The 24,865-nt window shown below is 43.5% G+C and overlaps 1 protein-coding gene across 1 annotated transcript; it reads right to left on the bottom strand.

The window, feature by feature from the left end:
* Positions 1 to 23,252: 23,252 nt before the first annotated feature.
* LOC142471151 (olfactory receptor 6B1-like) lies at positions 23,253 to 24,224 on the bottom strand. The gene has a single exon (XM_075577939.1). It carries the CDS (start codon positions 24,222 to 24,224, stop codon positions 23,253 to 23,255), a length of 972 nt encoding a protein of 323 aa, XP_075434054.1.
* Between the last annotated feature and the right edge of the window lie 641 nt (positions 24,225 to 24,865).

Genomic DNA, 24,865 nt, shown 5'->3' with positions numbered 1-24,865 from the left:
TTGTAAAAACAGAGACGAAGGAAGAAAGGATGGGAAGGATGGAAGGAAGGAAGGAAGAAAGAAAGGATGGGAAGGAAGGAAGGATGGAAGGCTGGAAGGAAGGAAGGAAGGAAGGAAGGAAGGAAGGAAGGAAGGAAGGAAGGAAGGAAGAAAGGAAGGAAGGAAGGAAGAAAGGATGGGAAGGAAGAAAGGATGGAAGGCTGGAAGGATTGAAGGAAGGATGGGAAGGAAGGAAGGAAGAAAGGATAGGATTGAAGGAAGGAAGGTAGGAAGGATGGAAGGAAGGAGGGCAGGAAGGTAGGTAGGAAGGATGGGAAGGAAGGATGGGAAGGAAGGAAGAAAGGATGGGAAGGAAGGAAGGATGGAAGGAAGGATGGAAGGAAGGAAGAAAGGATGGGAAGGAAGGAAGGATGGGAAGGACGGATGGAAGAAAGGAAGGAAGGAAGGATGGGTGGGAAGGAAGGAAAGATGGAAGGAAGGAAGGATGGGAAGGAAGGTAGGTAGGAAGGATGGAAGGAAGGATGGAAGGGAAGGATGTGAGGATAGAAGTAAGGATGGAAGGATGGAAGGAAGAAAGGATTGAAGGAAGGAAGAAAGAATTGAAGGAAGGAAGAAAGGATGGGATGGAAGGAAGGAAGGAAGGATGGAAGGAAGGATGGAAGGAAGAAAGGATGGGAAGGAAGTAAGGATTGAAGGAAGGATGGAAGGAAGGAAGAAAGGATGGGAAGGAAGGATGGGAAGAAAGGAAGGATGGAAGGATGGATGGATGGAAGGAAGGAAGTATGGTAAGGTAGGTAGGTAGGAAGGATGGAAGGAAGGAAGGATGGGAAGGAAGGATATGAGGATGGGATGGAAGGAAGGATGTGAGGATGGGATGGAAGGATGGAAGGAAGAAGGGAAGGAAGAGAGGAAAGGAAGAAAGGAAAGGAAGAAAGGAAAGGAAGAAAGGAAAGGAAGAAAGGAAAGGAAGAAAGGAAGAAAGGAAAGGAAAGGAAGAAAGGAAAGGTTAGGAAAGGAAAGAAGGAAGGAAGGAAGGAAGGAAGGAAGGAAGGAAGGAAGGAGAGAGACTAAAAAAATGCAAACCTCTTAACTGTTGTCTTGTTTTCCTCAAACATATCCTGGAGAGAAGAGAAGTGAAGGGATGATTTAGTACTGTAGATCTTCACATCCAATAACATCTGTTTCAAAAGGTTATAGTTTGACATAATACTAACTAAACATCTGGAGAAAATGGATATGAGGCCAGAAAGTTACACCCGGGAAGACCTCTCATGCTGGTCCATTGAAACAATAATATCAATCCAAACATTTACTTGTATGTTACAATATGTTATCACAGCTGAATAATCTCCTAGTGCAGAAAGGCATCAGCCCTACAAGAAGTCCCTCTTTGTTTTTTTTTGTTTTTTTTGTTTTTATTTCAAACATTTTTATTGTTTTCTGACAGGGGTACATTCACATCACATGGTTGTTTATAGACAGTAAACTTAATTAACATATACATTTAAAAGTGAACAACCCGAAGCATCTCAAGGTTGATTGATCGAGAAGAGGCGATCTGCCCCTAGTATTTTGTAACCTCCTATGCATTTAGATTCTACTATGTAGATCCCGTCCGGGAGAATTAACAGTTTTAGGAGGATCTTAGATCAAACCCCTTATATTAGTACTGTAAAGGATAGGCAGAGAGAGAGAGGGGGAGAAGAGAGAAGAACAGAAGAAGGGGGGAGAGAGGGGATAGGAACGGGGAGAGCTAAGGGAAGGGGTGTAGTTGTCCTCCCCTCCACCTTGTCAAAAGACCCTGAGTAGACATGAACTCCCCCTTAGAGGGGTTAGTGGTCTAATGCAGAGTCCAACTGAAGCATCCATATCTCATTTTTAATCTCTTTAATTATAAGGCCACTGTGCCCAAACTTTCTCATATTGTACTATATTCTGTTTCAGGAGCGCCGATAGGTATTCCATAAGCTTGACCTCGCTTACCTTGCGAAGGACCATTTGCTTAGAAGGGGGTTTAATCTTTTTCCAATTAGCTGCTATTGAGCAGCGAGCCGCAGTCAGAATGAACGAGGCCAGTTTTTTAAGAGGGACAGAGATATCTTCGATGGGTTTCGCGAGTAGGCATATCAGCGGGTCCATCCGGACCTCAACTCCTACCGTCTCCTCAACCAATGAGCATATCATATTCCAGAAAGTCTGGATCTTTGGGCATGTCCACCATATATGCACCAGATCTCCTCTCTGGCCGCACCCCCTCCAACAGAGGTCAGACAGGCCAGGGAAGATCCGGCTCAGCCTACTCGGGATTAAGTACCATTGAAATAGAATCTTATATATATTTTCCTTAGTAGTAGTGCAAATAGAAGTTTTGGCTGCTGCTTCCCAAATATCCTCCCATTCATCTCTGTCTATAACAAGATTGAGGTCTTCAGCCCATTTCAACATATAATTGTGGTTGACGGGACTCCTGGACCGTGCTAGCCCTGCGTAAATCTCTGAGATCAGACCCTTCCGGTATGTGCCCACCATACACATCTTTTCAAAAGACGTTGGACCTTCAAATTTGGATGTTTGGGAAATTGTTAGGAGAAAGTGTCTGATCTGAAGATAACCATAAAGTGGGAGTTTCATGGGGAGGCATTTCTCCTGTAAATCAAGTAACGGAATAAGAGTCCCTTTGTCTATTAGATCTCTTGCTGATTTGATGTTAGCCAAACTAAATGCTTTAAGGTTCCCTGGGACACAACCCGGAGGGAATTCAGGGTTACCAAAAATGGGAGTGAGTATGGAGGGGGAAGACGTCAGTTTATATTTATTTCTTGTTTTTGTCCAAATTTTCCACGTGCATCTCATTGCTCCCAGGCCTGTTCTGTCCGATATTATCTTCTCTCCCCCTCCGGACCAAAGTATTGCCCCGAGTGAGAGGGGAGCGACACAGGAGGACTCAATTTCCAACCAGCCGCAAGACACTGGATCGTTGTTCCAAACTATCTCTTGTTTTAGGTGGGTCGCTTGATAATAATTAATTATATCTGGTACTCCCAGACCTCCACATTCCCGTGGTGCCAACATTACCGATCTAGCCACTCGCGGCTTTTTGTCCTTCCAGATGAATTGGAAAATACTATTTTGAATGCTTTTGAGGTCTGCCAGCGGAACACAGACCGGGAGGGTCTGGAAGACGTACAGTAGCCTGGGAAGGATGTTCATCTTAACAGATGTCACTCTTCCGAGCCATGAAATGTGGTACTTGTTCCAGCACTGTAGGTTTTTTTTAATTTCTGTAAATAAGGGGGGGAAATTATATTTAAATAAGGCAGCATAAGAATTTGCGATTCTGATCCCTAGGTATTTAATGTTGTTAGGGCTCCATTTATAACTAAAATTAATTTGCAATAGTTTTACCTCGGGGGCGAGAAGTGATAGGTTCAGGGCTTCAGATTTATCGCTGTTAATTTTATACCCTGATACCCGACCAAAATTTTCCAGCTGTGACTGGAGGTTAGGCAGAGTCGTCATTGGGGACGACAATGACAAAATGATATCATCTGCAAAAAGAGATATCTTGTATTCTCGCGCTCCAATAACAATCCCTTTTATATCATCGTCATTTCTAATTGTGGCCGCGAGTGGTTCAATCGACAATGCAAACAGAAGTGGGGACAAGGGACAACCCTGCCTTGTACCATTCGTAATTTTTATGGGACTTGAGTCTCCTCCCGGGAGTTTTACAACCGCTGTTGGGTTTTTGTACAGAGCTCTGATCCCCTCTAAGAAGGGGCCCCTGAAGCCAAATTTAATCAATGTTTGGTCTAAAAAGTCCCACCTAATTCTATCGAATGCTTTTTCGGCATCCAAGCTCAACAAAAATGCTCTTGTACCTGAGAGATGCACGTGGTCCACAATGTTTATTATTTTCCGAGTATTATCTGAAGCTTGTCTGCCCGAAATAAATCCAACCTGGTCTTTATGAATCAAGCTCGGAAGAATCGGGTTTAGTCTGTTTGCTAAAATCTTACTATATATTTTTAGATCAGAATTTAGAAGAGATATCGGCCTATAATTGCCACACTGCAGTGGGTCTCTACCTTCTTTGTGAATTATTGCCAGGTTGGCTGTTGACATAGAGGCCGGGACATCTTCACCCCCCATAAATGCGTTGAAAACTTCTACTAGGTGCGGAGCCTAGTTTTCATTTGGTTTTCATTTGGTGCATAGATGTTCACCATGGTGATCGGCACCCCTGAAAGAGAACCCAATAGGATTAAATATCTTCCCTCCGGGTCTGCAACGGATTTATCTATCGCATATATATATATAGTCCCTCTTTGTTTAATGAAATACTTAGATAAAACAAGATGAGAAGATGCTTACTGGGGGATAACTTGCCTCCGTGGTGCAGAGGGATTATTATAGAATTGTGTTAATACCGGGAAGGAAGGAAGATCATAAAGGAAAGAATATAATCAGGGGAAACTTCTCAAGTTTCTTCATTCCCCCTCAGAAAATCAATGCTTCTAATACCAGAGCAAACACAAAAATCTATTAAAAAGAGCAAAAATGGTCAAATTATAGAATTTGTAAATAACTCTCCCATCATTTAATGCAACTCACTATAAAATTGCATCCGCATTGTCCAGATCACAATAGACAATAGAGGTGAAAAAAGAGAAGGGTGTTCTGGTAAGTGCGTCTGCAGGGGGCCAACGTTTATGTATGAGGTGTAAAGTATCAGCCACGGAGCTACTCATATGTTTTGTTAAGGAGGTGTGTCTTAAGGTGGGTCTTAAAGGTGGATAGAGAGGGTGCTAGTCAGATATTGAGGGGAAGGACACTTCAGAGGTGTGGGGCAGTCAGTGAGAAAGGTTTAAGGTGGGAGAGGGCTTTAGTTACAAAGGTGGTAGAGAGAAGACATCGTTTATCAGAATGCAACAGTCGGGATGGTGCATAGCGAGAAATTAGGGTGAGATGTAAGGTGGGGAAGAGGGGGGTATAGTGAGATATTGGAGTGAGATGTACTGTAAGGAGGGGCAGAAGAGTGTAAAGCTTTAAAAGTGAGGAGGAGAATTGAGTGTGAGATGCGGGATTTGATCGGAAGCCAGGAGAGGGATTTCAGGAGGGGAGGCGCTGAGACAGATCTAGGAAAGAGTATAGTGATTCTGGCAGCAGCGTTTAGGATAGATTGTAGGGGAGACAGGTGAGAGGCAGGAAGGCCGGACAGCAGGAGGATACAGTAATTGAGGCGGGAGAGAATGAGGGCCTATGTCAGAGTTTTAGCAGTCGAGCAACAGAGGAAAGGGCTTATCTTTGTTATATTGCGGAGGAAAAAGCGACAGGTTTAAGAAACGTTTTGAATATGAGAGGAGAATGTGAGAGAGGAGTCCAGTGTAACCCCTAAGCAGCGTGCTTGGGCTACTGGGTGAATGATCATACTTCCAACAGTAATGTGGAAGGAGGTAGTAGGGCCAGGTTTGGGAGGAAATATGAGGAGCTCTGTTTTTGCCATGTTACGTTTAAGTCTGTGGATGGCCATGCAGGAGGATATCGCAGAGAGACATTCAGAAACAGCACAGCAGGTGTAAGGTCAGGGGTTGAAAAGTACATTTGTGTGTCGTCAGCATAGATGACTACGTGTGCTGATCCCCAGCTGGGCGGCAACTCACTCCCATTCGTCTCTCCTGCGGATTCCCCACCTCACTGTCGGGCAGGAGGAGAGTTAGGAAGAGGTGTGGGATGGGAAGGGGATACAGAGGAGATGTCCTGACAAATGGATTTCACCTTTTCCTTGAAATAGTCAGCAAATTCCTGAGGTAAGATGGAGGAAGAAAAACAGGCAGTAGAGGGTGGTCTTATTAGGGAGTCAAAGACAGAGAAGAGTCGGCGTGGGTTAGACTTGTGTGTGCTGATTAGTGAAGAAAAGTAGGTTTGTTTAGCTTGCGAGAGGGCAGAGTTGAAACAGGATAGCATAAATTTGTAGTGAAGGAAGTCTGCGAGAGTGTGAGATTTCCTCTAGAGGCAGAAAGAAAGCGGGGCATGTAGATCAAGAAAGGAGGACAGGGCAGAATTGTAGTTCCTGACCAGGTTTTTCAGGGTCTGTAGCAGGGCTGAGAGAGGAGAGGGAGGAGCTTAAAGTGGAATCAAAATTTGGTAGGTTAATAGAGTGCAGGTCTCTGCAGAAACATGGGGGAGATGGAGGTGGGGAGAAGCGAGAGAGAGAAAATAGAGGAAAGAGAGGAAGAGGGGAAATGGAGATATTGGAGAGCGAGAAGTTTAGTGAAAACCAGGTCTAGGTAGTGGCCATCCTTGTGGGTGCTGGCTGCAGTCTATCGGTGAAGGCCTAAAGAAGAGGTTAGAGAGAGAAAGCAGGAAGCCCAAGGGAGAGAGGGGTCATCATTGTGGCAGTTGAAGTCCCAATGAGACGTTCAGGGGAGTCAGAGGAGAGAAAAAAGGAGAGACAGGATTCAAAGTGAGAGAGAAAGGCAGAATGGAGATGAGTAGAGGTAGGTGGTTGATTGATAACCACCATGTGGACAGGGAGAGGAGAGAAATCTGGACAGTGTGAGTCTCAAAGGAGGGAAAAGCTAGAGAGGGAGGAATAGGAAGGGTTCGGTAACGGCAAAGAGAGGAGAGCAGGAGCTCAACGCCACAACCCCTGCCATCAGGGCACAGAGTGTGGGAGAAAGAAAGGCCACCATAAGAGAGGGCAGCTTCCAGAGCAGAGTCAGACTGAGTGAGCCAAGTCTCAGTTATAGCAAAGAGGAGCAGGGAGTGAGAGAGAAAGAAGTCATGTACAGAGAGGAACTTGTTAGAAAGGGAGCGAGCATTCCAAAGGGCACAGGAGAAAGGGAGAGAGGAGGGAGGGTGGCAGGGGATGGGTATGAGGTTGGAGGGGTTGACACCAGAAGGAGTAGAGGATGCATGTGGGAGGTGAGGACAAGAGAATGTAGGAATAAGGCAGGGACCAGGATTGAGAGAGATATCCCCAGAAGCAAGGAGGAGAAGCATGGATAGAAAGAGAATGTGTGGGGAGGATTTGTAGGGGTGTGTTTTAATGCAGGGGGTATAGCTGTGTAGTGACAGAGGGCACAGGTAAGAAAGGAGATCATGTGAACTGAGAAGTGGTGAAGGAAGGGGAGATGGAGATCTATGAATAGAGTTAGAGACATAATGAGGCTGGTAGAAAGATATGGGCAATTTGAAAAATAACGAGGTCAGAGAAAATATAAATAGTAGCGGCGTTGGCATAGCAGCAATAGTAACGTGCTGAGATGTGCGGTCTGGGATAGATAATGTCCTCCTTTCCAGCGTAGTTTGAATTCAGGACTCAGGGCCAGTAGGTGTTGTATTGTCCACTTGTTCCACTCCTGTTGAACTCCCTGTTAAACTCCCCACTGCTTGCCACTTAAAAGGGGCCACTTTAAAGATGGGCTTCTTTACATGTAGACTTCTCCCCTCCCCTGCTCCCTCCTCTGTGTTAAACTCATGGAATCTCTGTAAATAAGTGTTGCCTGTCCTGAGGAAGAGAGACAACTCAGAAGCTTGTCCTATAATGTCAATTGTTCGTCCAAATAAAAAAGGTATCACCTAATACTGACACACTCCTAGAAAATACATTATAGGGCAACTCCTTCTATTTTATAACCCTGGTGCAGTTTGTTGTGCTGGTTTTACTCTATGTGTGCGTGTTGGGAGACTTTGATAAATGGATATAATTATCCCTTTAATAATACCTATACTAGGACAGACCTCCTACTACATGGTGTAATCTATTTGTATTGTAAGGAGAACTTGTCTTCAAGAGTTGTTAGACAGGTGAAGAATTTGGGGTGCTCAAACCCACAGTAACTCCATCCAGAGGTATAAATCTTAATCACCCCTGGAGATACCAATGGGAGTGGGTAGGCATAATAAAGACATGTAGGTATAATAATGACTGTTTACTGTCAAACCCAACTATAATAGTCTAAGCCAATAAGCCCCACTCACGTCATCTCCAGGTTTTTTCTGCCGGCGTGCAAGCCTAGAAGGATCCAGAGTCCAGAGATATCCAGTAGAAAAAAAACGAATGGCGCACAGCCAGGGAGCCAGGTGTGGAGTAAAAAAACTTTTCTTTTATTGCAGCATGATGAGAGACAAATTCACCCCCTTGGGGGACACAGATAGGGACCTCCTACGCGTTTCAGACCAACAGGTCCTTTATCAAGGAGTATGGGGTATGTTTAGACTGGGCACCTTATATATCCAAGATTTAATGAGCAAATTACAGAAATCTGTGGGTAATTGCATCACGGACCCACCGCGCATGCGCATGACGTCACACGGAGCGTCGCTCCAACAACCCGAAGGATTGTGGGTAAATACCGCCCCCAAGTGACGCCCGCGCATGCCCCTGGTGTTCCGTGAAGGCAAGATTCTATTCCCTTACTCTCAGCCTCCCTTCCTGCCCCTCGTGACGTCACGAAGTGCTCCGACTGGCTGAAGCCCACCGCTGTGCCACCAATGACTGTATTGGGGCAGACGGGACAGCTCCAATCACACGGAGCCCCGCGCAGCCACAATATGAGCTGGAAGGGACAGACAGAGAGAGAAAAAGTGTTAGCTAAGTTCACAGTAGGAGTAAGCTAAATAATACAGTGAACAAAATCATTTTAAGCTCCTATTACACATGGTGCCCATTCTAACATAAAAACCCACTTAAGACAAAACATACAAATGGATACATATCAGGGATCTAAGATCCTTATCAGCACAAATGCTGGCAAAACTAACATACAGCAGCGGCAGCTCTTATTCGAGCAAAAGCCGCTGGCTGTATGTGGCTGGGAAGCGGGTAGCCGCGGCGCGTGGCGGCGCACTGTGACGTCACAGTCACATGCGCACCCGGCTTCCCCGTCTTCCCCGGCTTCCCCAGGCTTCCCCGACACCCCTGGAGATGACATTAAGGTAAGCGGGGGTTCGGGGAAGCAGAGTGGCAGAGCAGAAGGGGTACAGGGGTCCGGAAGCGTGTGTAAATTGCGCGCGATGGAGGAGGGGGGGTGAGTGGGGGAACGCGGCGGCGCGCGTGCATTACTGGCGGCAGCTGGGGCAGATCCCGGCATGCCGCCGGTATTTAGTTCAATAAGATATGTCGCTACTGTACACATATAAAATTGATTAAAAACAAAATGAATCAGATCAGCAAGACTTAGATATAATGTCTTGTTTTTCTGGGTCCTCCAAAGGCGAAGGGGAATCAATTATGCTATTCCTGCGATTACTCATTTATCTATCACAGATTATAACCTGGAATTAATCCATGGCTCATAAAGGTAGTTGCTAAACAATAAGCTCAGGTATTGATCTGTGGCAATGCCACCTCTATTATAAGGGCATCACCCGTCTGTCTGGGTCTAATACAAGACACAATATATAAAGGAACTGCCACAATATACTGTCAGAAACATGGTACTAAGCAACTGAATAATTCATGCAATTTTTTATTATATTTTACATCTAACATGTAAAATATAATAAAAAATTGCATGAATTATTCAGTTGCTTAGTACCATGTTTCTGACAGTATATTGTGGCAGTTCCTTTATATATTGTGTCTTGTATTAGACCCGGACAGACGGGTGATGCCCTTATAATAGAGGTGGCATTGCCACAGATCAATACCTGAGCTTATTGTTTAGCAACTACCTTTATGAGCCATGGATTAATTCCAGGTTATAATCTGTGATAGATAAATGAGTAATCGCAGGAATAGCATAATTGATTCCCCTTCGCCTTTGGAGGACCCAGAAAAACAAGACATTATATCTAAGTCTTGCTGATCTGATTCATTTTGTTTTTAATCAATTTTATATGTGTATGTTAGTTTTGCCAGCATTTGTGCTGATAAGGATCTTAGATCCCTGATATGTATCCATTTGTATGTTTTGTCTTAAGTGGGTTTTTATGTTAGAATGGGCACCATGTGTAATAGGAGCTTAAAATGATTTTGTTCACTGTATTATTTAGCTTACTCCTACTGTGAACTTAGCTAACACTTTTTCTCTCTCTGTCTGTCCCTTCCAGCTCATATTGTGGCTGCGCGGGGCTCCGTGTGATTGGAGCTGTCCCGTCTGCCCCAATACAGTCATTGGTGGCACAGCGGTGGGCTTCAGCCAGTCGGAGCACTTCGTGACGTCACGAGGGGCGGGAAGGGAGGCTGAGAGTAAGGGAATAGAATCTTGCCTTCACGGAACACCAGGGGCATGCGCGGGCGTCACTTGGGGGCGGTATTTACCCACAATCCTTCGGGTTGTTGGAGCGACGCTCCGTGTGACGTCATGCGCATGCGCGGTGGGTCCGTGATGCAATTACCCACAGATTTCTGTAATTTGCTCATTAAATCTTGGATATATAAGGTGCCCAGTCTAAACATACCCCATACTCCTTGATAAAGGACCTGTTGGTCTGAAACGCGTAGGAGGTCCCTATCTGTGTCCCCCAAGGGGGTGAATTTGTCTCTCATCATGCTGCAATAAAAGAAAAGTTTTTTTACTCCACACCTGGCTCCCTGGCTGTGCGCCATTCGTTTTTTTTCTTCAAGAGTTGTTAGACATTAAATATTTTATTACATACATACATTTGAGTTTAGCAGAACAGTAAGACTCAGATAAGTGGATGCAGTGGTCCCCTTTCTAATACCTACCCTAGGACAGGTCTCCTACACCATGTTTTATACTTAAAGTGTCATCTTCTCCTTCTGAACTTTCAGCCAGGAGAGGGGCAGTACTGGATTTGGTAATATCAAACAATGTAGAAGTAATAACAAATATTCAAGTCCTGGAACATTTGGATAACAGTGATCATAACATGGTCTCATTTTAAATAAATGATCAAAAACAGATTACTTGGGTTCAACAAATACCTTAACTTTAGAAAGAGTTTTTAATAAATTGAGGACTAATCTACATGTAATACAATGGGATGATGTTTTAGCAGGGAAACATGTAGAAGATAAATGGGCAGTCTTTAAAACATTGTTAGAAAAGTATACTCATCAGTTGGGTAATAAATATAAAAGAAATAAGTTAAAACCAATGTGATTAAATAAACAAGTTAGGTAGAAAAAGAATGTAACAAAAAATGCAACAATTAGCAGAAATGGATAATGAATAAATGATTGCAATAGAAAGTAAGATCAACCCTAAAAAGTTATTTAAGTACGATAATAACAAAAAAAAAAGAAAAGAACATATAGGACCCTTTCAGTGTGAGATGGGCAGGCAGATTATTGGAGATAAGGAAAAAGCAGAGGAATTAAACACATTCTTTTCCTCTGTGTTAACCAGGGAACAATCAATTGCAATAGTAGTGCCGCAGGAGGAAGCCACAACCTCCATATCAATGAATAATTGGTTAACTGAGGAAGAAGTTAAAATTAAAGTAAATAAGGCACTTAACTCCTTGAGAACTCTTGGATATATGCCATCGTGGCGATGGCATATATCCAAAAGTTCTCAAGGAGTTAAGTTCAGTAATGGCCAAGCCATTACATTTAATGTTCAATGACTTCATTTCCACAGGCTCAGTACCACAAGATTGGCGTAAATAAGATGTGGTGCCTATATTTAAAAAGGGAGCTAGATCACAACCGGGGAATTACAGACCTGTAAGCCTGACTTCAAAAGTGTGGAAGCTACTTGAAAGTTTAATACGGGATAATATTCAGGAATACCTAATGGAAAACAAAATTATTAGTAATTGTCAGCATGGATTTATGAAGGATTGATCACGCCAAACTAACCTTATTTGTTTCGTTGAGGAGGCAATTATGAATTTAGACCAGGGTAATGCAGTTGATGTGGTTTACTTAGATTTTGCCAAGGCTTTTGATACGGTTCCACACAAGAGGTAAGTGTACAAAATAAAGCAAATTGGACTCAGTAAAAATATATGCACCTGGATTGAAAATTGGTTGAAGGACAGACAACAGAGAGTTGTCATAAATGGAACTTTATCAGGTTGGGCTAAAGTCGTGAGTGGAGTACCTCAGGGATTGGTACTGGGACCCCTGCTTTTTAACTTGTTTATTAATGACCTTGAGGTTGGCATCGAGAGTAAAGTCTCCATCTTTGCTGATGATACTAAATTATGTAAGGTAGTGGAATCAGAGCAGGATTTAATTTCTCTCCAAAAGTATTTGGAGACTGGAAATGTGAGCAGGTAAATGGCAGATGAGTTTAAATACAGATAAATGTAAGGTTATGCATTTGGGAAGCAAGAATAAACAGGCGACTTACAAATTAAATAGGGATGTATTAGTGGAGTCCTTGATGTAGAAGGATTTAGGAGTGCTTGTAGACAGCAGGCTTAGCAATAGTGCCCAATGTCATGCAGTAGCTGCAAAGGCAAACAAGATCTTATCTTGCATCAAACGGGCAATGCATGGAAGGGAAGTAAACATAATTATGCCCCTTTATAAGGCATTAGTAAGACCACACCTTGAATATGGAGAACAATTTTGAGCACCACTCCTTAGAAAAGACATTATGGAACTAGAGAGAGTGCAGAGAAGAGCCACCAAATTAATAAAGGGAAAGGACAATCTAACTTTTGAGGAGAGGCTAGCTAAATTAGATGTATTTACATTTGAAAATAGGCATCTAAGAGGGGATATGATAAATATATACACAAATAAATTCGGGGTCATTACAAGGAGCTTTCAAATTAACTATTTATTCCAAGGGCAGTACAAAGGACTCGGGGTCATCCCTTAAGGTTGGAGGAAAGGAGATTTCACCAGCAATAAAGGAAAGGGTTCTTTACAGTAAGCGCAGTTAAAATGTGGAACTCATTACCCATGGAGACTGTGATGGCAGATGATGAACAGTGATGAACAGATTTGTTAAAAAAAAAAGGTTGGATATCTTTTTGGAAAGGTATACAGGGATATACCAAATAAGTAAACATGGGAAGGACGCTGATCCAGGGAGTAATCTGATTGCAAATTCTAGTAGTCAGGAAGGAATTTATTTTCCCATTATGAGATATCATTGGATGATATCACTTTGGGGTTTTGTGTTTGCCTTCCTCTGGATCAATAAGTAAGTGTAGATATAGGATAAAGTATCTGTTGTCTAAATTTAGCATAGGTTGAACTTGATGGACGTATGTATTTTTTCAACCTTATCTACTATGTAGCTATGTAACTATGTAATATATGACCTAAAGGTCTGAAAGACAATAGCTGTGTTTATCTTACCTCTGGTCCAAGCTGCCGTATCACACCAATATGCAGGTAGATGTTATATTCTTCAACCAGATCTCAGACCCATCGATGGTGCAGTAGGTCTCTGCTGGAAATGGTCAGACAGTCAGTAGTGCTGCAGGTTAGAAATTGAAGATCAGAAGATATCTCTTGAGGATTCCCTGTGAGTTATTGAGAGGAGACATACAGGTGCAGTAGGACTTGAGCACAATGCCTGAGGCTGTAACAGCTTCAGAGGTTTTTATACTTTCCTTGAAATCGTTTTGCACATGGGACCTTGTGTGTATATCTGGATGATGAGAACACCTGGGGCTGGTATTGTATAGAGAATTCCATGACGTCCCCATGTGGGCAATAAGGAACAGTTTGCTGTAAACAAGGCAAAGTTCCATGAACTCATTAACCAATGGGAAAACTTTGCAGAAGTTTAGTATGTCTGATTAACTTGTCCACTGCCTGAGAGATAAGCAAAATACTATCAGATTTATTTGTGGAGCAAGAAGGCCATTACACGCCTGGAGTGGTGCTGCATTGTATATTTATTTATATATACTGGAGCCAACCATTGCTCAGATCAACAAAATGGTGCTAGATCTAATCTTTAGCTTTCAAATGATTGGGAGTAACGCCATGCTAATGCTTAGCACCCTTTTCTGATCTGGGCACATCTATGCAGCACTTTAAATAGATATTAAACAATGCAATATATTCATGTTAATAATAATAATTATTATTATTATAAAAAAATAATAATAATAAAAATAATAATGGAAAAGGCTCATGATTGAATGGGATCTGAAAAGCTTAGGACAATGGTCTGACCGAGTGGAGTAGTGGTCTTTGTCTTCTGATTTATTTATATATATGTAGCCCCTTTCCCTATGACTAAGGGAACTATGCATGCTGATATACCTATTGCTCAAAGGAGGCCTAAGCCTCCGCCATTGGGAGCCTGGGACAAGCTCTTTCTCCTCTTGGTACTGGGCCTCCACCCATGAGGGATCCCAGCGTATTACCTAGCAAATTACTGTCTTATGACTCTCCTATGACTCTCCATGGGGTTTCGAGGGTATCCATGGCGATACAAAGAGAAACCTGATGGAGGACATCCTCCTACTGGTCAACGGTCGAGAGAATAGACTTCTAGAAGGAGTTGCTCCATGACTACCTGCCCCTGTTATATTTGGCCGAGGCTGGCGATACTTTGGAACATTGTTGGCCCCTGCTCAAGAGGAGCCTACTTCTTCTGTACCGAAGAAACCCGGAGACTTGTTCCCATTTTCTTCAGAGATGTTCCCCCGTAGACATCGGGTTCTGAAGACTGTTAACAGAGACGTTCTGAAAAAGAGCACGGATTAAAAAGGTCAGGGACTACCGGTAACCTTAGTCAGACACCCAGACTACAAGTAATGACGGGGAAGGACAAGGAAGAGGGAGAGACAGGTGGAGGAACTTTGCCAGACATGGCACTTCCTGACTTCCGCCAGAGGCAGAGGGATGATCCGGCCCTGGCCAGGCAATATGAGAAGGTCATATGGGTAATGATATAGTAGTAGATGAACAAGGTGCAAAGGTGTTTCCACATTTCAAACTTGTAAATGACATCCTATATAGGGTGAATAAGGTTACACAAACATTCAACAAATATTGGTCCCTAAGGTCCTTATTAAACAAGTGTTTACACTAGCCCATACTCTCCTGTGAGGGGAGGGGGTCATCTGGACAGAAATTAGACCATGGAGCACATCTCGTCCCGGTTCTACTGGCCAGGCATGCATGGTGATATCCAGAAACGATGTCAAACATCCTGAATGCCAGTTTACCGGCCAACAGGGTCACAAGCCGGCAACCTTGATTCCTCTGCCCTTGGTCTCAGTCCCATTCGAGAGGATTGGTGTAATCTTTAAAGACCTTTAGAACCCTCTGCGAAGGGACATAAATTCATACTAGATGTTGTGGATTATGCCACCAGATATCCTGAGGCCTTCCCTATGAGAACTGCAACTGCTAAATAGGTGGCTCACAGGCTGTTAGAGCTGTTCTCTCGGGTTGGACTGCCCCAGGTAATGTTGACCGACTAGGGAAAAAAATTCATGGTGAAGATAATGTAGGATGTCCTGAAATGATTAGAGGTTAAAACCATCATGACGTTGGTCTACCAACCTCAGACTGATGGACTGGTAGAGAGGTGTAACCGAACTTTAAAAACCATGCTTAGAAAGTTTGTAGACACTGAAAAGCAAGCTTGTGATGAGCTTTCCCTTTCCTGCTGTTTGCGCTATGAGACGTTCCCAAAGCCTCCACAGGTTACTCCCGGTTGGAGCTCTTAAATGGACGCCAACCCCGAGGTATTCTGGACCTATTAAAGGAAACCTGGGAGGAGGAGCGCTCCCCCTCCAAGAATGCCCTTCAATACTGTATGTAATAGATCTTAGAAACCGACAAGATATGTTAGGTCAGTTTGCTTAGGAAAATCTTAGGTCTGCTCAAGAACGTCAAGGGAGGCAGTACAACCAAAATGCTCGCATAATGGTCTCCCAAACTGAGGAAAGTGGCAGGGTACTTTCCAAGTTCCCCGCCGCATCTGGGAGGTGAATTATGAAATCTCTCAACCGGGGTCCAGGAAGGGTAAACAAATCTACCACGTGAACCTACTGAACCCCTGGATAACTATGAGATGTCTTTCCATCCACCCTCTGGAGGACGTGACAGATCTGGGTCCACAGCCTCCACAGGGAAGTACTTGTAATGTCCATCAGGTCCCTATGGGAGGTCAGTTAACCACGGAACACAGGGCAGACCTACTGGAATTGTGTAACCAATTCCCAGATGTGTTTTCGGAGTTGCCAGGGCAGACTGATTTAGTGTCCCATAGGATTGACAAAGCGCAAAAGTACGTCCTGTCCCTACAGATTGCATGAAGGCCACAAAGCCCTTCTAGAGAACTAAATACTAGACATGTTGGAATAGGGCGTGATTGAGGAGCCCAACGTGAATTGTGTAGCCCTATAGCCTTGGTCCCTAAACCAGATGGGAAAGTGAGGTTTTGCATGTACCTCCGAAAGGTAAATGCGGCATCCACATTCGATGCATACCCAATGCCAAGTGTGCATGAATTGCTTAACTCCCTTGGTAAAGCAGAGTATATCTCCATCCTGGATCTCACAAAAGGATATTGGCAGATACCATTAGCGGAGGAATCCAATGTCAAAACTTCCTTTGCCACCCCTCTCGGTTTATACCAATTTGTCACTATGCCGATTGGGCTACATGGGGCTCCAGCCACATTCCAAAGATTAATGTACAAGGGGCTATGACCCCATAGGTTATACTGTATGCCACCGCCTACTTGGATGACATCGTTGTCACGGGAGACCAGAACCTTTAACACCTTTTACCACTGGGATCTTGTGGGGTTTCTGGTGAATAGCAAGTGATGACGTGTGACAATGGGATGAAGTGATCAGATATGTGTATGTTTGTATGTATATGTTTATTTAGATAGTGACATCAATGTACACAGTGTCACGGGGGACCAGTACTTTTAACACCTTTTACCACCGGGATCTCTGTCACGAGACAGGATTCAATAATAGAATAAACGAAAGTTAATTCTGGCAAGCCAGCAAACACACAACATACAGAATACCAATATACATTCGCCAACTGGGTGTCTATGGGGGAAGTCTCTAGGCTCAAATAGGTGCACAAGCCTGCTTCAGAATGCTTATCCTGTCCGCTTCATGTTCCAGGCTTCTCCTCATTCTGCTTAGGTCAGTGTTTGTGTGGGCTCTTTTGCACACAGCACTTTTGAATCTCCCGCCTGCGTGTCTGGGATCAGCTCCAAACTTTGTCTTGTCTCCATGTCTCTACTCTGATCGGATGCTCCCCTTTCATAGACCTCGGTCTCCTATCTTTTTCTGGAGCAGACGCCGCTGACCAACCAGAGCACGGATTGTGATGGTGCACCAATCAGATAAGGGGGCCGGCCCAAAGACTCTTGACTACCCACCAGGGCGTCAGCTACGGGTGAGTGGGAAAAATCGAACAGGCCAATGGGAATCGAGCCTACGGGGCATAGACCTCAGTGTCTAATGGGAACAAAGGCTCTGTACTGCAGAAAACTAGTCTACAGACCTGAGTCACAGCCCTTCCTCCCTCACCATTGTCCAGGTACTTAGCTGCTTAGCTGCCTTTAGTCACAAACTGTTTTTTCCAGCTAAGTGAATTACTGTGGCTGCATGCAGGGAAATTGTAAAACCTAAATTACATTACTAGCTGCCTTTCTAATTGCATTGGAACATGCTACATTTCAATATGGGGAATACATTTTACAGGGAATAAAGTGCTTTTTTTTGTTACTTAAGTTTTATTAATAATTTTTCAGAATTTAGAGAAGGGGGATACATAAAAGAAAAGGGGGGGGAGGGTACATTGATACATACAATCCGGTAGAATCACAATTGGGGCGTAATTGGGAGAAAATGGAAGGGTACCTAGTGGCATTTAAAATTTGTGAAATCATTTTGGCTTCTTTTTTGTTTTGGTTGTCCATTGGTTTCCCTAGCTATATATAGTGGATCATGAGGAACAGTGATCCCCAAGATCCTATATATCAGGGCAAACACTTCCCCCCATAGTGGTTGGATTTTAGGGCATGACCACGCCAACATAATGGGGAGACACCTGGGAAAAAAGAATATAGCCTGGTAGGAATCATGTACCATCTGAATATTAGTTTGTAGATACTCTCCTTGATCACAACACACAATGAGTTTTTGGAGGTGGCCTCCCATATATCTTTCCATATATCCAGATCTAAAGTTATGTTTACATCTTTCTCCCAGGAGATCATATATTTATTAGGAGTTTGCTTGATATTAATGGGATCCAGGTAATGGTATAGCGCGGAGAGAATACCCTTTGTAAGGGATTGTTGTAAACACCAATCCTGGTACAAAGTGAGATCATGGGATCTATTTGCCTTGTAGTTAGATTGGATATAGTGTCTGGAGAAATTTAAACAATTCAGAGGAGGGAATATCATGACTAGTTTTTAATAAAGTAAAGGAGGGGACCTTCCCATGAATAAGAATATCGTTGAATCCTAAGAGTCCTTTTTGAGTCCAAGGGTTGGCTTCGTGGTTATCCATATAAAAAGGAAGGGAGAGGTCCATAATCAGAGGTTGCATGAGGGAGGCAAGGCCAGCTAACTGGAACCTGGATTTAAGAGAGTCCCAGAGATTGCAGGCAAGAGATATCACTGGATTTCTGGAGATCTCAGCTGGTCTAGAAGTTCTGTAAAGCCAAAGGAGATTCTTCATTTCAAATGGCGAGCAAATCAAATTCTCTCGCTCAACCCATTGTTTAGCCGCTGGGTTTGCATGCCAACTAATTAATTGCCTCAATTGGGCAGCTCTATAGTATTTTTGTAAATTCAGGAGAGCTAAACCTCCTTCTGATTTAGATTTATAGAGAATGTCTTTGCGAATTCTGTGGCCTATATTTGGCTATACAAATTTCAATATTTTCTTGTGTACATTATTTAGATCTTTCTGGCAGATATTAACTGGAAGAGTTGGAAAAAGATAGAGGAGTCTACAGTATGTAGAATATTCATTTTAATTGTTGCTATCCTCCCAAACCAGGAGATCATACGTGGGTTCCAGGTGGCCAGATCTTTTGTTATTTGATTGATAAAGGGTCTAAAATACCAAGGAAGTCCCAACCCTGCAGACAAAGACGCAGGTTGGATCTTTTTTGGGGCTAGCAGGGTACTTCCGGCAGTTTGTACCTAATTTTTCAGAGATTACAGCACCACTAACCGACTTAACAAAAAATAAGTGCCCCGACCCAAGTGAAGTGGTCTGGGGAGTGCCAAAGAGCCTTTGATTCTCTATAGAAATGCCTATCAGAGGGCCCCGCTCTTTGGAGCCCAGATTTTTAGGAAACTTTTATAATCCAGATGGATGCCTCAGAGGTAGGGCTGGGAGCAGTGCTATCCCAACAATTTGAAGGTATAGAACACCCCATAGTGTTCATCAGCCGGAAGCTGTTGCATAGTGAGGTGAGGTACTTTGTCATCCTGTATCATGTCTCACTCACCCCTTGCTGTGTGTATTTTAGTATTTGCGACTGTAACAATTCCTAGGTAAATCCCATATTTGTATCCTGTCTCCAATCAACATTAAATTAAATTCAGCTTTCACGCCAAAGCAGGGAACACCCGGTGTAGAAAAACCATCTTTTTTACTGTGCCTGACATGTGCTAATTAAGCAGGCTGAATTTAACTGTCAGGTGACTTTTTAGACCCATATAAACACAGACATAGCAGCACTTGCTGTCTGCAGCCCATGCCCAAGTAGCACATTGTAGGTAGCAAGAAATCTGAAGTTTAAAAGGAAAAGAAGTGGGAAACACCTACTGGCCCTGATTCCTGCATAAGATCGACGCTGGAAAGGAGGATATTATCTATCCCAAACTGCACATCTCAGCACTAAACTATTGCTGTGATGCCACATCTATTATTTATATTTGCATTGGCCTCACTAATTTTCAAACTGTGCACTTCCTTCTACCAGCCTCATTATGTCTCTAACTCTATTCATATATCTCCATCTCTCCCTCCTTCCCCACTTCTCAGTTCACATGAACTCCTTTATTACCTGTGCCCTCTGACACTACACAGCTATACCCTCTGCACTAAAACACACCCCTACAAATCATCCTCACACATCCTCTTTCTATCCATGCTTCTCCTCCTCGCTTCTGGGGATATCTCTCCCAATCCTGGTCCCTGCCTTATTTCTACATGCTCTCGTCCTCGCTTCCCACATGCAACTTCTACTCCTTCTGGTATCAACCCTTCTAACCTCATAACCATCCCCTGCCACCCTCCCTCCTCTCTCCCTTTCTCCTGTGCCCTTTGGAATGCTCGCTCCCTTTCTAACAAGTTCCTCTCTGTGCATGACTTCTTTCTCTCTCACTCTCTGCTCCTATTTGCTATAACTGAGACCTGGCTCACTCAGTCTGACTCTGATCTGGAAGCTGCCCTCTCCTACGGTGGCCTTTCCTTCTCCCACACGCCGCGCACTGATGGCAGGGGTGAAGGCGTGGGGCTCCTGCTCTCCTCTCTCTGTCGCTACTGTACCCTTCCTATTCCTCCATCTCTTGCTTTTCCCTCCTTTGAGGCTCAAACTGTCCAGATCTTCTCTCCTCTCCCTGTCCACGTGGTGGTCATCTATCACCCACCTACCTCTACTCATCCCCCCTTCTGCCTTTCTCTCTCACTTTGAATCCTGGCTCTCTTTCTTACTCTCCTCAGACTCCCCTGTTCTTCTCCTTGGGGACTTCAACTGCCACATTGATGACCCCTCTCTCCCTTGGGCTTCCCGCTTTCTTTCTCTAACCTCTTATTTTGGCCTTCAACGGTGGATTGCAGTCAGCACCCACAAAGATGGCCACTCCCTAGACCTGGTTTTCACTAAACACGTTTCTCTCTTTGATTTCTCCATTTCCCCCTTTCCTCTCTCTGACCATCACTTCATCTCATTTTCTCTCTCTCGCTACTCCCCTTCTCCCCTTCTCCACCTCTACCTACCCATCGTTTCTGCAGAAACCTACGCTCTATTAACCTACCAGCTTTGGATTCCACTTTACGCTCCTCCCTCTCCTCTCTCAGTTCTACTCCAGACCCTGACAACCTGGTCAGGAACTACAAGAAGAAGTAGTAGTTATTACTACGAAACGCGTTGGAAGAACCTTATCTATGATCTATGTGCTTTAGAGCATTGATTTTATTATCTGCATCACTGTGTGGAACATTTGTCCTGTGAAAGACTGTTTACATTCTTGCCGACGGATCGAAGGGTCGCGGACACAGTGACGTCATCACGTGGCGTCCCGGAACGAAGCAGCACTGTGTCGAGCCGCGGTGAAGCCTGCAGCAAACAGACTTCCCTATATGTGTGGCGGTTTCGAATAGGGAGCCCCAACAGCCACTTGTGGACACTACCAAACCCCTAGGGGTACCTCTGGGGGCTACCATCAGGAACGGAGCCCAGCTGTCTTGAAGGGCGAATCCCTATGGAGATGACGTCAGCATGAGAGGGATATCCTAGCAGAGTCCTGGTATACAGCTGCTGCTGAGAGTGCCCGCTGAGAAGAAATACTACACCAATTCCACACCAGTAACATCGAGTGGTAACCAGTGTGATTACACACTCAATGCATATTTAATCATACTTGATGTACGCAGTTTATATATAATTTTATTCAATACACACTTGTATTACCTACTTCACTATTTGCGTTGTGCGCTGTTTTTTGTTTCCATTTCTGTAGTGTGTTAGGGGGTGCTGAGCCACCCCCTATTATTATAGCAGCAGACGCCATCTTCACTGAACACACGGTTGTGTAATTTATTTTATTTTGAATTTCACTGTGGTTTTTTGTGGCCTTGATTTTGGGCTCCACAAATTAAAAGGGTATAGGTATTGCACTTCAATACTGACGTTTCTAGAGGTTAAGTAGTTGCGCACGGTTTATTTCCATTTATCAGGAACTACAACTCTGCCTTATCCTCCTCTCTCGATCTACATGCCACACTTTTTCACTGCCGTCCTCGCCCTTCTAACTCTAGACCCTGGCTAAATTCCCACATGCGCATGCTGCGTTCCTCCACTCGTTCCTCTAAGCGCCTCCAGAGGAAATCTCATACTCTTGCAGACTTTCTTCACTACAAATGTATTCAAGTCAGTAGCAGTTAATAGAGATTTTTGAGTACAGGCGTTTGTAAGAGAGTCATGGGGTTTTATTGATTAAACCTCGTTTCTGGTTAATGTACTCGAACCGGTGTTATCACCAATTCCAGTCAATGATGTGGACTAGAGAGAGTTAAATATGGAAAAGAGAGTTAAATGAGCACAAAATGTAGTATATTATATATACCATATTTGTCCGATTATAGGGCAACCCAGAATATAAGTGACCCTCTATGTTCAGTAGTAGCTGGAAAGAAAAATGTTTACACACACACACACATACACACACTGTCTCTCTCCCTGTCTGTGTCTCTGCCTGTCTCTCTCTCTCTCTCTGTCTTACTCTCTCTGTCTCTATGTCTATCTCTCTGTCTCTACTGTATATCTGTCTCTGTCCCTGTGTCTTTCTTTCTGTCTCTGTGTCTATTTCTCTCAGTTTGAGCTTCCTGCCACAAGCAACATGGCCGCTTCAGGATCCCAAGGTGGAGCTTCCAACGTTTTACCCGCCTACCTCTTACATCCGACTGCTGATGTGTGCGGAACCCGATTATAAGGTGTTACTTTTCAACTTAACTTTATTGGAAAAACCTTGCTTTATTATTGGACTAAACTATTATATATATATGATGCTAGTCTGTATATGTGCTGCTAGTCTACATTATTGTATTAGCTATTTCTAGTTGATAAGGAGCTGACACTGCTGCTATTGTCCCGGCCTTCTCTTGCTTCAGAGGTCCCCACTCTTGGTCTGTGGCGCTATAATTCAGTAGGACATTGAAATTTAAAAAAGGAGATAAAGCTGGATCAGCGCTGGGAAGCTGGTAAATCAACGTCAGGATGGGTGATATATTTCAGTAGGACCAGACAATGAGGAGACATGGAACACAAACAGACCAATTATTTCCTCACGGGACAAATCTAGTTTGATAGAAGGTAACATGAATTAACTCTAGTAAACTATTGAAAATTATAATATCATTAGGGGGTGTGGCCTATTTGCACGCCTGATACAATGCATAGCACTTAGGAATTAATAGTGTCGAGGTTAATTGGGTTCATACATTTCTTTGTGATAGAGTTTTCACCCGGCGGTTTTCCTGGGCTTTTAGTGCAGTAATAACGTTCTAACGTGAGACAGGTCCCATACTTCCATCTGATTGTACTCAACCTTCTTCTGTTGGATTTTCCATTTTTATTTCTACACCTATTTAAACAAATGGTTCAACTTTATTTGTAAGCAGCAAAAAGCTCACGTGCTGCTCTCTCTATTGAGTTTTATTAAAATAGAAGAACTGCTCCTTATGTAGGTGTATTTCATCAAAGCCAACTTGATCTCCTGATTTCTTAGACTATATATAATTGGGTTGAAAAGGGGAGTCCCCACCGTGTACAGAAGGGATAGGACCTTATTTACATTAAATGAGTGTCCTTTGGAGGGTATCATGTAAATAGCTATAAGAGTCCCATAATATGTGCCCACCACCATCAGGTGGGAGCTGCAGGTGGAGAAGGCTTTCTGTCTCCCAGTGGTTGACGGGATCCTGAGGATGGTGAGGAAGATGGAGACATATGTGGAAGTGATGAAGACAAATGGGAAGAGGACTATAGGGAGGGTTAAAATAATATCTCCTAGTTTCACAATGGAGGTGTCTGAACATGAGAGCTTCAGAAGAGGATCAAAATCACAGAAGTAATGGTCAATGATATGGGGACCACAGAACTGTAACTGGGATACAGGAATAACCATGGCTATAATTAACAGAAATGCAATCAGCCAAGACCAGGTAACGAGTTGGAGACAAAGTCTGAAGTCCATGATGGAGGTGTAATGCAGAGGGTTGCAGATGGCCAGATATCGGTCAAGGGACATCAATGTGAGTAGAAACGTCTCTGTAGATGTTGAAACACCAAAAAAATAAATTTGTGTGATGCAGCCAGTAACATGTATGGTGCCCCCTCCGTTCAATACAACATGTAGCATGTTAGGGGCTATGTTTGTGGTGAGTAACATGTCAGACAAGGACAGGTGACAGAGGAAGAAGTACATGGGAGATTTAAGGCTTTGGCTGGTTGACACCAAAATGATGATCAGCAGGTTTCCAGCTAAGGTTATGATGTAGATCACGAGGAACAGAATGAAGATGGCGACATTGAAGCTTCGGAGACTTTGAAATCCCAGGAGCAGAAATTCAGTGACTGTTGTCTGGTTCTCCTGAAACATATCCTGGAGAGAAGAGACGTGATGGAACGAGAAGATTTAGTGGCGCTTTGCATCACATAATGTCTGTTTCAGAAGGTTATAGTTTCACATAATACTAAGTAAGCATGAGAAGAAGATAGGAGGTCCAGAAACTCCTCTCATTGTAATTCATTAAAATAATATTAATACATTTACTTGTATTTTATATTATAAAAACGGAATGATTCCTAGTGTAGAACGGCGTCAACCTTACAGTAAGAGACCACTTTCTTCTGCAGATACTTTAAAAATAAAGATTTGAAGTTACGTACTGGTGAATAACTGGCCTCCATGGTACAAAGGGATTACTGTAGAATTTTCTAAAAACAGGGATGGAAGGATGGAAGGATGGAAGGAAGGGTGGAAGGATGGAAGGATTGATGGAAGGAAGGAAAGAAAGAATAGAAATAATGCAAACTTCTCAACGGTTGTCTCGTTCTCCTCAAACATATCCTGGGGAGAAGAGAAGTGAAGGGATTATTTAGTACTGTAGTTCTTCACATCCAATAACATTGGTTTCAAAAGGTTATCGTCTGACATAATACTAACTAAACATCTGGAGAAAAAGGATATGAGGCTGGAAAGCTACAAGTAGGAAAACCTCAAAACATTTACTTGTACAG

The sequence above is a fragment of the Ascaphus truei genome, chromosome 20 (assembly GCF_040206685.1).
Source record: "Ascaphus truei isolate aAscTru1 chromosome 20, aAscTru1.hap1, whole genome shotgun sequence".
Classification (NCBI taxonomy): Eukaryota; Metazoa; Chordata; class Amphibia; order Anura; family Ascaphidae; genus Ascaphus; species Ascaphus truei.
The sequence above is the reverse complement of the archived record's forward strand: the minus strand, read 5'-3'. Positions and strand labels throughout refer to the sequence as shown.